Source organism: Hippichthys cyanospilos, chromosome 3, assembly GCF_059441005.1.
Source record: "Hippichthys cyanospilos isolate Australia breed blue-spotted pipefish chromosome 3, RoL_Hcya_1.0, whole genome shotgun sequence".
Classification (NCBI taxonomy): Eukaryota; Metazoa; Chordata; class Actinopteri; order Syngnathiformes; family Syngnathidae; genus Hippichthys; species Hippichthys cyanospilos.
In genome coordinates this window covers 5,346,260-5,359,932 of record NC_142371.1, presented here as the reverse complement: position 1 = coordinate 5,359,932, position 13,673 = coordinate 5,346,260, and the positions used below count along the sequence as shown (strand labels likewise).

Here is a 13,673-nt window from a genome sequence, read left to right as displayed (position 1 = left end):
TATAATTATCTCTTCTTGAGAACAGTTCTGACACTTTATGTTGATTATTTTTGGAGAGGACAAAAATTTATTAATAATTTAGCTAATGATTTATTTTTGTGAACGTATTTCTACTGTAACTCCAAAAATAGGGACGCTATATGTTTAATATTTTTCTGTGGAAAAATATTTATTTAGAATGATTTCTTTTTGCGAACAGGTCTGACACTTTATGTTGATTATTTTTTACATTTTTTTTATAATAATTACTGTAAGTTGATTTATTTTTGTGGAAATCTCTACTTTAACCCCCAAACAGGACGCTCTATGTTTAATATTTTAGTGTGAACAAGTATTTATTTATTATTATTTCTGTTTGAGAATAGGTCTGACACTTTATATGGATATTTTTTGTGGACAACTATATATTAATAATTAAGTTATTTCTTTTTGATAACAGATTTCTTCTATGATCCAAAAGAGGACAATTTGGGCTGATTTTTTTTTTTTTTTTTTTGTGGACCAATACAAATGACATTTGAAAGAGTCTAAATTTTAATAAATCAGACACCGATGCCATGTTTTACATTTTTTTTAACCCACATATCTGAACTCACATCTTGTTAATTTGATGATGCATTGCCAAAAATTAATTATTGTGTCCTTAAAATGTTGAAATTCACATATTTTCTACATACATTAAACAGTACAATTTCATCCAGTTATACTTTGATGAGTTATTTATGCGTTTCAGTACACATTGCATCTATATGTTCAGTGCCAAAATATACTACAAACATAGTTTGACTGTTTGCCATGTGCAGTGTATTTAATAGAGCAGTTGAACCAGTTTCTGAAAATACATGAATAAATCACCTGCTTGAATATCAAACAACTGACTGAAAAGTTTGAGATTGGGGAGGCGGGCCTGGTGTAGCAAATCCGTTAGCTGGTATCCAAGCAACGGATGAATTTTCCACTCATGCTTTTGACGTAACAATTTACGATAGTGGTACAGTCAGAAACAAATGCAGTTTGGTACTCATGAGTGGGCTGTGTTTTTCTCATAATGAAATGCAAATTGCTATAGCTCAAGAAAATGGGTATGATTGGCTGTGACATTGAGTAGCGATTGCAATTGTGAGCCAGCTCTTCTTTGTGATGTCATGTTTAAGTGCATTTTATCGCTTTTAAAAAACATTAAAAATTGGCTTTTTATTCAAGCCCTGTATAAGTGCTTGTGCCAAAACAGTTCCATTTTCCACAAAATTATTCAGAGTAAATACATGCTACAAGACAACCATCAGCTGCTCCATTCAAGTCAAATGAAAGAATTTCCAAATGATGGCCATTTATAATAATATATTATTATTTATAATAATAATGCACACAATTGGTGAACAGATCTGCATAAGGATGTGATTTAGTGCTACAGTACATGAGGTATTTTTGTCAACGAAAAAGAACCATCTTTGAGACAAGGATGTGCGAAGCAGAAGCACACATACTTGAATGAGCACATAAAACCACACACACACACTCTCACACTGATTATATACACACATCCTTTTCAGGATATCTGTAAACAATAGCGAGATAATAACTTGCCTCTGGCTCTCTGTCCCCTCTTTGACCAAACATGTAGCTGAGCAGAGGAAATGATGTCAACAGAGATGAGTTTATGTTGATAAAAATAAGAACGCCTTTGTGTTTGTCAAGATTTTCAAATAACGAGACTTCAATGTAGCCTGATCATACTGAGGGCCAATGAAGCAGATGCGACATAAAAGTGCAGCGTCGTTATGTGTAAATTAAAAAGCAAGTCCAATGTTGTTAAAGATACAAAAAAGGAGAGGATTTATTGCTGCTGCACAGATTAATGATGCTGAATGGTGTGTGTAGTCAACAAATACTCAATCACTTTTAACGTGACATCACAAAAGTGTGGCGCATACTGTATGGGGAGGAGCCTGCAATAGATCACATAGCTTTGTAAGTGGTTGCAAGCGATTCTTTACGCAGTTTGGTTACATATATATATATATATATATATATATATATATATATATATATATATATATATATATAATCTCACTATTCAAGGGTTGGCCATGCAGAATGCATTGTGTGCAGCATATAATGAAGTTATAAGGCCATTAATCTTTGTAGTGTGTTTGTGATTCTAGTATTGGAATCCCTTATTTATGTTGTGGTTTTTTTGTACTAAACAAGCTGTAACTTTAGATTGCGTTTAAAGTAGTGACATCCAGGTAAATTTTTTCTACAACTTCCTTAAATTGATCACTTAATCTTTGCTTGTAAAAAGAAAAAAAAAAAAAGTTACTTTGTTTTGAATGACACTACTCAGGAAAGAGTTTATTAAAAAAAAAAGTCCCATGATATAAATGTAAGAATAAAAGGTTATGGTAGGGCTGTACAATTAATCAAATTTTTATCGCGATCATGATATTGGCTGCCACGATTAATTAAGCTGATCCTCAGCAATAATGACATTTAAAAAGCTGGCTTCACTACATGTCAAATCAAGCACTTTGTCATCCTACCACCAGGGGGCAATGTTTCCCAATTGTTTAATGACAAAAGCCTCTGCTTTTATCACCCTATTATTTATCAGTGTGAAATGACGTTGAGTTTCTCACTCTGATGAATAAAATATACAGTGCTAGCTGTCACTTGAGACCCATTTTGAAAAATTGGCAAAAATTTTGAATAAATTCAGTTTGAAATGACCAAAAATGACATTTTGACTGCTAATTGATTAAAATTTGCATAAAAGTGAATAATGTGCTTGGTTCTAACTAGGCTCCATTTTTTTCATTGCTTTGCACTCAGCAAGTAAATTAGCTGTGTTGCCCTGTGTGCCATTTGGTTTAATTATTTACTTTATTTATTTTTATTTATTCTTATTTGTAAGCATCAAGCCTTGAAGCCTTGTTTACATACTGCTTGTTTAAAAAAAAGGGCAATAAATAGACATGTTTGACCAAACATGATGAATAATCATGGTTAACAATCATGGTTTCAATATAGACCAAAATATTTGTGATTATTATTTTGGACATAGTCGTGCAAGCCCTCGGTCATGGGATTGATTAATGTGTAATTAATAACGGGATTGTTACTGCTGTAAATGGTTTATTTACAGAAAGGTTCAAATAATTGGTGAATAGCATCCATTTTGCCAATGTTTATAGGGCCATAACCAGTGGATTTAATTAACCCTATTCATTACATCCTGCACAAAAATAAAACCCTGATTTCTTTTTTCGTTGATTTCCTTCACCTTTAAATTCACTAACTCTTACTTGCATTTTTCCACTAATGATACTGCTTCTTTCATTAAAAAAAAAAAAAAAAAATATATATATATATATATATATATATATATATATATATATATATATATATATATATATATATATATATATATATATATATATATAATCGTGGGTTTCAAGTTGTCAAGTTTTTTTCAATATAATTTCAGGTTTGACTGAAGGGTTGTTAACCTTCTTTTACACATGTAGAATATGTTACTTGGAAAACTGTCTGCACTGTCAAATGGATGTTTTTTTTAATTTTCATTTTCCATGTTGTGCTTATAGTAGAAAAAGCTCTGTACTAATTTCACGGGGCCTCTTTGTATAAAATTTTGGAGGGTTTCAAGGTCCAAAGTCCTGAGTTCATGTTTATTGGTGACCGAGGTTTCTTTAATAATTTATTTTAGCATTAAAGGATTATTTCTTTTTGTTAGACCGAGAACCAAATTGTTCCTTGTCTCTATGCTTTAGGTTGGTCTTCAAACCCTCTGGAATTATCTTCTCTTAAAGCTACATTTTTAAAAACTGTAACTCATCCAAAGGGCTTAAGCTATCTAAGGTCATACATTTTTCCATTAGCGCTTGGCTATATTGTGCACGCTTTAATCTAGAGGTCTTTTGCTGAAATTTCATATGTAATTTTCAAAAAAGCATTGTTATAAATACAGACCCTCTGGATAGGCTTAGTTCAACAACTCATTACAATATACACATTTATGGACTGATTATGCTCATATTCTAGCAACCATGGTTTACATGAATACAAAAAAAAAAAAAATCAAGGAACTAATGGATGCTATCAATGAATCTCTTAGGTTGTCTTTACCTGGGTCAGGAGTGCCGTCTGGTGATCCACTATGAGCAGGGCTTCTCCGTGTTGGCCGATCCCAAACGGCGAGACACTGAGAATGGAGACGAGGGCCGACGCCATACCCCAACCAAAAAACGAGTGCTCCTGTCCTACCCCTATGACAAACTGAGGATGTCGTCGGACGATGGCGTTCGGATGCTGTTCCTGGATTTTGGGGGGAAAGAGGGCGAGATTGTGAGTGTTTTCCTTTCTTTTAATCATAAAAATGACAAGTTTACATGTGGCGATGGGCATATCAAGTTGGATACAAGTTGTGATATTCGTTGTATTTAACGGGCAGATGACATTATTTTGATAATATTATTGGATTCAAATTAACCCTGTATTGATCGTGCAAAGAGGACAAACAGAAAATAAAAATATAGGCGATGCCCTAACGTGTATTTTCTTCGCCGAATTTACCAGCAATAAAATTGCAGGCCCACCATCACAAAATAATTCCTCTTAAATCAACCGCAGTCTGAGGTCTCCTCCATGCTATAAGACTTTTAATCAGTTTCAGTCAAGACATAACAAGTCGAGGTCGCTCTTTTTTTTCCTTGAGCAGTCAGGACCAATTACAGTCAAACGTGGGAAAAACGGAACAAGTGCCACTGCCTTATGAAATGGTGGCATTTTCATTTTGGAAACCATCACTTTTTTCATCCCCTGAACCAACATTTGATGACACTATGCATATTAATGTGGGTTTCACTTGCAAGAGTAACAGTTTTTAGAAAGACGGCGGTGAAAATGCTTAAAGGGACTAAATTAATTACCCTCTTGGCTTATGGGATTTAGCTAATATAAATGGAGATGTTCTGTTTGTATAAAAAAATGTCTCTCACCATTTACTGCACGGCATAAATGAAAATTCTCAGTTGGCTAGGAAGAGAGATTTTATGTCAACACGACTTCATCGCAGTCCCAAGGCACTTTTGGATTTGGCTGATGGCTCATTAGCTCAACTTTTGAAAGACAAATCTGCTGGGCCTTTTCTTCATCATGTTGACTTTACTGTCATTATTTGGCACAGACGCCGACCGTTTCTAAATTTATCTCCGTACTTGACTGTTTACCTTTCCCCTGGAGACATTTGGACAGAACGTAGTAGACATCTGAAAATTAGACTTCGGGTCTGCATGCGAGCTATGTTTAAGGGATGCGCTAAAGAGACAACAGGGTTGTTTCTTTCGCTAAGCTAAGACTGTTATTGCTAACCTTTAATTACTGAGGAAAAGAACAATGCCGTTCTGTGGTTAGTTATGTGCTCACCACCCTGGTTGTCATTGTAAATGAAAAAATGCTTCTCAGCTGATCGACCTGCTCGGGTTAAGAAAAAAAAATACAAAACTGGAATTAAAAATGATGACGTGAGGAAAAAGTCAGCCCCAAATAATTCCTAATGTGCTGCGATTTATTGTCGTGACGGCGACTGACAAAACGTTTTAAAAAGAGCGCACGAGATCGACGATTGACGGCCAGAGTGACGATTACATCCTTTGGCTTGAAAATTGATGAACCGCTGATGATGGAAGGGCAGGGGAGGGGGTGGGGACCACTCACCACTGATAAACCAGCAAGAAAAAAAAAATTATGAACAAAGAAATGATCATTGTATAAATGATTACATATTATCAAAATGTTTAATATGTATATATATTTTAAATACAGATTTAAACAATGATCTAAATAGAAGATTATTATGATGGACTAGAATAGAGGATGCTCAAACTTAACAGGATCCCTTGGAATGGTGCTATTTTACTCATAATAGTCAAAATTGCTCCTGAGGACACACTGTGGCCTCTCACTTAACTATGCTAACAGATTTTACACGCATTTTTGTAAATAAATATCTATTTTAGGCTATGGATGTTTGTGCCATTCTGTTTTCATGCGGCCGTGTGAATATTTATGCGGAAGGACCCCCGGTACAGTATTTAACCCAAGAAACAAAGTTTTTCAATTTGAATGTTTTAGTTCATGACTAGCGACACGCGAACATTAACATTTTCAGACTACACCTTTCACAGATACAGTCGTGTCATGTATTTTTTTAAACAAAGGGCAATTAAAGGAATAACATTTCTAGCTGCATTTTGCGTTGACAATACAAGGCTCTTTGATTCCCAGTTGGGTGTAATCAAGCCCTTATAGTTCTTTTGTCAACTCAAGCACTTTGTCCAGGTGTTAGCTGTTTCTGCTTGAGGCAACCAAGACTGTTAGTGCTAACACAGGGGAGCTCTTTATGCTACTCCAGGACTGAAGTCAGGGATACCTGCGCTTCAAGGTTGATTATCCCTTTTGTCTACACTGCAGAGATGAGTGGACACAGAGCGCGGTTATGGCTTTCTCCTGGGATCCACTTTCCTCATTGTTTACATGCAACATGCGTACATAGTCACACTTGCTCCTTCGTCGTCTTGTTGTCCCCTGAAAGGAGCCTCGCACAACACTATGTACTGTAGTTGTATTGAGAATTCACATAGGATAAATATGGCTGGGATTCAAACTTATACATTTGGAACTCAAGGAGATCTATTAACCCTTACGTATTGTCTGTTAGCAAATCAGAAATGGGTTCAGGCCTAGCTACCACGTACCGAATCAGATAGTTCCCATTATAGAAATATGAGTAATTAATTGATGGATTTAGACAGGGCTAAAATGCTCGAGTTATTTCTTCCTGCCCATGGTATGCGGCTTTTAGTGTACACGTCAAGGCAATTGCAGCACCAATTCTTAAAACTGCATGACAATGTAAGACATGTAAGAAGGCCACCTTCAAAATAAACTCTACCAAATGGACATAAAGGCCTTGTTTTGCATTTATTTTGAAGGTTTTTTTTTTTTTGGTCTCATTCTCATGGCGTTACAGCTTGACAAGACTTTCTACTCTTTCTTACCAGTGTATACCGACGGCTTGGACTCCGTTATAGTCTAACATAAAGTAGCCTCTAGCTAGCAGTGCTCGAGCGCTCCATATAGGCTGTCGTGATGGACGTAAATGACTCAGCACTTTTTGATGCTGACACCCTGATGCATACTGATCACATTTTAACAACTGAAGTGTGCTCTTTCAGTGACAAATTCATCTTTTAAATCAACATTTATGGGGAGAGTGCTGTATAAAATCTAATGTTTCTAGAGAAAAGTAGTGTGCTGGTGAGCATGGTTTAAATATAAGGAAGAGAAATGTTTATTATCAAAAATGTATTAAAGTTGGTTGTTCATTATCAAGTGGAAATGCGTTATTTGGTCTTCTGTATTTATAATTGTTTTTCACACACACACACACACACACACACAAATATATATATATATATATATATATATATATATATATATATATAGTTTTTAGCCATGTATTTAATATTGGACTTGAACTACCAAAAATACTGGATAGCTGCAGACTTAGATTTAACAGTTTGCCCTACAAGAAATGAGTAGTAGTAGTATTTTAACCCAAATTGTCAGGAGATTCTTGTAAGTGGAGACACGCTATAATTAATATGTTGCTGGTTTACTGGGGAAAAGCAGTCATAATCAAAGTTTTATTGGAAGAAGCAAACAGTGGTTTAAGAGGGAATTTATAGGTTGAAGCTTCCTTCCAGGCCTCAGGAAAGAAAGTGAGTCATACATCCATGAAATGCCCTATTGTTAGGCAAGGACGAAAAAGGGTTTTGTTGTTACGTGTACCGTCTAATGTGTGTTGCACTGGGAATTGTTAACCTTTTAATGTCATTTTTTTTTTACACTTACTCAGGATGTGCCTGTTTATTTCTCTTCCTTTATGTTTCATATTACATGTGCAGAATGTCACTGTATCCATTGTTCCCCTCCAGCAACTGGACCTGCACTCTTGTCCCAAGCCAATCGTCTTTATCGTCCACTCCTTCCTCTCCGCCAAGATCTCCAGGCTGGGCTTAGTGGCCTGATTGCAACCCCTCAATGGATTTCCGTTGCTGAGTGTCCACATCTCTGCAGACCACATGCAGTAGAGTACTGACCACTGACAATACAGGACAAAGCTTCAAGTGGACTCCAAGCAGATGGACGGGTGTGATGAATGTGGAGAATGATTGGGTATTATTGACATAATCACTTCTTTTTTTTCTTCCGTTATTATTGAAGTAAATTGATTTCATTTACCAGTAAAATTTAATTTATTCATGATTGTGAAAAAGGTTTTAATTTTCCTGTGTTCTTTTTGTCCTAATGCCAAGATTATCATTTCTTATCACACACAAAGTTATTCAGATTTCAGGTGAAACTTCAGGGGTAAACTAAAGAGCACTATAATCTTTACATGATATAATATATAGACCGTGTGTGAAATTTTGGATGCACATCCAAGGGTTTAATGTTCCAGGACTGTTTTCTCAACTTGCTCTTCTCTAGCACGAAAGAGCTAAATGGCAAAATTCACAACGGGTGTTGGAGCCATGAAAATTGCAGAGGACGTCCACTCCTTTGCCTTCCTGTGGCTGGTCCAGTTACTCTGCATCACTGTTGCACCATGCAACTGATGACACTCAGTGACACAAAGCTCAGCGGCCTGAGAGAAAATCCTGTTTGAAGCTGTTCAATGACTGTTGATCAATTGCGAGTTGTCGCCTTGGTCTCAGGATTGCAAAATGTGAACAGCAATTCAGAGGCAAGAAACGTATATCCACATATGGATCAAACACCTGTTGCATAATGTATGCTTCGGCTCTTTGTTAGTTCAGCACGCTGTGCGAAGAATGCTGAAACATTGAACTGTTGTGCATGCATTCTAAATTTGACACAAGGTTAGATTATGGGGTTTTAGATTCCCCCTGAAATTTCAGATAAATCCTGAAATGACATTACAGTATTGCTTAAAATTGTGCATTCGCAGAGCCAACTGTGCTATTACACTGTTGAAACTCAACTTATATTTTTGTAGTTTCAATGTATAACCGACTATGGTAGCTATAGCATTGGCAAATGTCTTTTTTGAGGAATCCAACCATCTTCATACGTAATAAAAAGTCATCATCTCAAAATAAGGACATGATTGATTCTCACCACCCAAATACAAGCACAAATAGTGTGATTAAAAAACGGTCCGTATGAAAAAAAAAAATAGCTGTGTTACTGCTAAGGACTGTAGGTTTTGGACCAATTTTCTCCCATTGTTCTACTGGTCATAAATTTCAATTGTTCTTGAGAGCTTCTTAAAAGGGATTGCATTGCTGCTTGCAAGCATGAAATATAATGCCATTAATTACTGCATATCTACTTTAGTACGAACCAAAGCTCAAAGTGGTAGTTAGTCTTTGTCTGCCCTCATTACATTTATTTTCCTTCCGGCTACAACAGCTTTTCAGCACTGCATTTTGTTATGTCATTTAATGTGGCACATATTTTTAGATTTGTAATATAACACACTATATGTAACAGCAATCCACCTACTTAGACTAAATGATCTTACAATGGAACATCCAAAGTCAAACAAATAATAATTAAAGAAAAAAGAATTGACACTATACACTACAAATACTTCCTAGTTCCTATTAGGTGTCAGGTATGACTGTGGTTTGTTTGTTTTTAGGGTTACTATACATTGGTTAACTTTGTATTTATGATAGGTGAAAGCTTTGCCTGCCTGAATTAATCTTTCACTAACAGAGGCCGCTTTTACACTGCGTGATTCAGGTGACACAATTATGTCAAAGAAATTAGATTCAGGCATTAAATCAGAGTTGGTCACTTGGCCCTGCAATGTAAATCTAACTACTGAATAAGGTTGTGGAATTTTGAAATTAGTGTCATCAAGTCTTTTGTTGGCTTTTGGAGGTACTACTAAATGGAAAAGAAAACTGACTGTAATGGACTTTAAAATCTATTTTAGAGTACGGGTGTTTAAAATACAGACTTTTGGTAGTCTTGCTGAATTGCCTTCGCTCTCACGGTAAGCATTAAAGTGAGAGTTCACAAGATCAAAATATCATTATGGCAAACCTCATTAAAGCCTGCTATTTGTACAACCACTGCCAAGGGGACGGACAGCTTGAATTCACAAAAAATAATAATCACCGAAAGGATACCATCCTAAAGTATTTTTTGTTGTTCTTTCGCAATGAGGCAATCAGGCTTTGATGCAAATCACTGCAGCCACTTCGTTTTTGTGCCTTGGAATGGATCGTTTTGGGAGGAATACCTCAGAGGATGCGGCGCGGCGCAACTTGGTGTCTCTTGGGACATTTGCCACATTAGCAGCAGTTATTTGATGTTTGAGTTTTCACATGCTTTGTTCCCCTTTTTGTGCATCGTGACGGGTGATTTTGTAACATGTTTTGTGTCTTGCTTAACGGATTGTTCCCCATCTTAAAGGCACGGCAACAGTTGTATAACAGCAGCACATGCCATAATCGCAAAGTATGGAGTGGGGGGGGGTTTATGCTGCTTCAGAATAATGCCTTCATTTGTCGTTCTGAATAACAAACCAATGTTTTTAACTCAATGGATGCACATAAATTATCTATTTAAAATTGATTTATTGTCCTCTTTGTTTCTTTTTTTAGCACAATTACGCAGCAGAACTTTGTATATTGTGTGTGTATACATTTTTTTTTATTATTTTTTTTTTATCTTTTCTAATTTTTGTTTTTTAACATGAAGTCTTCATGCAATACATTTTATTTAAGACAAATATTACTGCAGCACACACATTTACTAAAATCTTAAATGATTAAACCTTAAACACTGTACATTTGGTTACACAATACTAACCAACGTTGTGAGGTGAGCTTATGGTAAGGCAAAAATACACACAAACAGAAGAAAACCTACACATGATTATTATAAGCTTAAAGAAAATTATTTCAAAAGTCATTACAATTAAATATATTGAATAAGGCTGTCAGGCAGTTTTTTTTATTGTGTTTATTCATTTTTAAACTCTAAAAGCTTTCTGTGTGCTGATTAGATAAATTCTTATGCATTATGGGGCTGGAAAACAAAGGTCTATTATAACCAGAAGTTGACACTTTGGCTGTCTTTATGTTTGGCATATTGGAAGAAAGGAGACAGGTAGAAGAGCAAGTGAGAGTTGCCAGTCCAATGAAAAGTACATCTAACTTGAAAAAAATCGCCCTGACGGTACCTCAGATCAGCGGTTCTCAACCTTTTTTCAGTGATGTACCCTCCGTGAAATATGTTTTCAGCCAAATACCCCTTTATCAGCGCAAAGAATGTTTGGTTTTTAAAAAAGACTTAAAACCTGCTATCACTGTCTGATTTATTAAACTTTAGAACCTCTCAACATTCATTTGTATTAGTCCACAAAATATAATTAACTTACTACGTCCTCTTTTTTGGATCATAGAAGAAATCTTTTAAAAAAGAAATAACTTAGTTCGCAATAAATATTTGTCCACGGAAAAACTTGAAGTAAAAAACGTCCTCTTTTGGGGTTACAGTAGAAATCTGTTCACAAAAAATACATCAACTTCATTATTAGTAAATATTTGTCCACAAAAAATAACCAAATGTCAGACCTGTTCTTAAAAACAAATAGTTATAAATAAATATTTGTCCACAAAAAATAATTAACAAAGTGTCAGACCTATTCTCAAAAATAATTATTAATAAGTATTTGTCCTGTTTTGGGTGGCGCATGACAAGTTGAATCGAACCTTGTATGGGGGAGAATGTGGCTTTTTAAAATAATGAAATTGAATAGCCTACTGAAAATAACATTTGGTTTATGAAGCTATATTTAATTCAATAATTACTTTGAAGGGATTGTTGCTTACCACAGAAGCAGCTCAAGGTTAGGCTACCACGTAAATGCAAAGCTGCCAGGTGTGGTTGCAACCAGAGCTAACACTAACACAAATGCTACTGTAGTGAGCGTAACGAAGCTCTTTGTCACATTACTTAAAAACACGATGTTTTGATTCTATGTTATTTGTAATTATTTGGCGACGGCCAAAAGGAAATGGCACCGTTCCTCCTGATGCTTGAGCATGATTCAAAACATTAAAATATATTTGTTTTGCGTTGTGAAAATATGCATATGCTCTTAGGTTTTTTTATTATGGTTGCACAAGTTTTCCTTTTCATGTTATACTTGGAGTAAACAAAAAGAAGTCATTGTTTTAAATTTAGGCCTTTCAAACTTTCGAATCTAGATGTTTATGTCTTGCTGGTGCTCAAAACAAAGCGGCGGCAATGTGTGTCACTGAGGTCTTTCTTTCAGTCAATGAGAAAGCTCAGCGACCATGCATTGGCCATTCAACAATTTATATGTGTATTCAACCTTGCACAACACGGCCCTGAAAACAATTGAAAGTGTCAAGGTTTGTAACCACACAAAATGTGTTCATCAATGTGTGGGTGTGAGGATGCTAGCTCATTAACCAGAACTAAATAATGTCAGCGTCTGAATAGAACTCAGGACAATACTTACCCTTAGTTCTCTTCTTTCAAGGTAAATTCATCTTTTCTGCTAAGGAGGCAGAAATAAACACTCCAAATCACTCTGAAGGGCATCCATTCCACAATATACTATAGTCAGACACCTGAATCATCTGTTGTGTTTAGGAAATACTGTATGTCAGGAGCAAGAAACCTATACATTTGAGAAAAAAGAACATTTTTACTTTTTTTCTTATATTGTGTTATTGTGGCAGATCAAAAGGTGGCTTCATTCTGGTATTTTCTTTAACCCTTTCCCTCCCGTTGGGACAATGCGTCCCACAGCTTTTCAACAATCGCAGTGGGTATCGGAATTGTAGCAATAACGAGAAATGGCATTCCAGCGGTTCATTACACACTTACCTACGGATTCTAGTGGCATTGAGCAAGGTAGGTTGCGTTGTACAATTTCTTGTGAATTAACGATCTAGTTATGCGCAAATATATTGATAATATGTGCTATATATGTGTGTTACTATAGATTACACCAATTACTATGTATTGCAGGAGTTTGGTGATAATTTTCACTTTTCTTGCATGTTTTTATTATTATCATTATAAAATGGGACAACAAATCTCAGGGCTGGTAACCTAATCTTGGAAAGAGGGATTTTTTTTTCTTAACTAATTTTACAAGTATCATAGCCTTATAAACAAGTAATATATGCCATACTTTTTAGATGCCGTTGTAACCCTTTATCTTCTGCTGTATTTGAGACAAGTCTCAAGTGCTATCTAACCCTAACCCTAACCCTTGTCCATCTCTGACTTGATCAAACATAGGATGTTCTTGAGTTTAGTTTGGCAAAGAGCTTTGCTACGGTTTGCTACATTGGCATCTTTGTTGCTATTGTTAGCTGTGTGCTTTGCATTTATGTGGTGGGCTAAACTTGAGTTGCTTCTGTTCGCCATGCAGGGAGTGTAAATGACCTCACATTGATCAAAGGTGCGTGCATCAGGGGATTTTTAAGTGAAATTTTCCTTTCATCAGACCGTAAAGTCTCACATGCGCCTCCATTTTCAAGTCTGACTTCTGCTCCTGAATTTGCCCT

General features: G+C 35.7%; 1 protein-coding gene across 1 annotated transcript in view; it reads left to right on the top strand.

Annotated features, from left to right (window-relative positions):
• LOC148425588 (beta-1-syntrophin-like) overlaps positions 1-10,695 on the top strand; it is a 44,142-nt gene extending 33,447 nt beyond the window's left edge. Inside the window, exons 7-8 of the mRNA XM_088411566.1 lie at positions 4,136-4,365; positions 8,019-10,695. Of these exons, the coding sequence (XP_088267692.1) occupies positions 4,136-4,365; positions 8,019-8,111 (323 nt within the window). The 3' untranslated portion in view covers positions 8,112-10,695. The remainder of the gene's footprint in view (positions 1-4,135; positions 4,366-8,018) is intronic.
• The last annotated feature ends 2,978 nt before the right edge of the window (positions 10,696-13,673 follow it).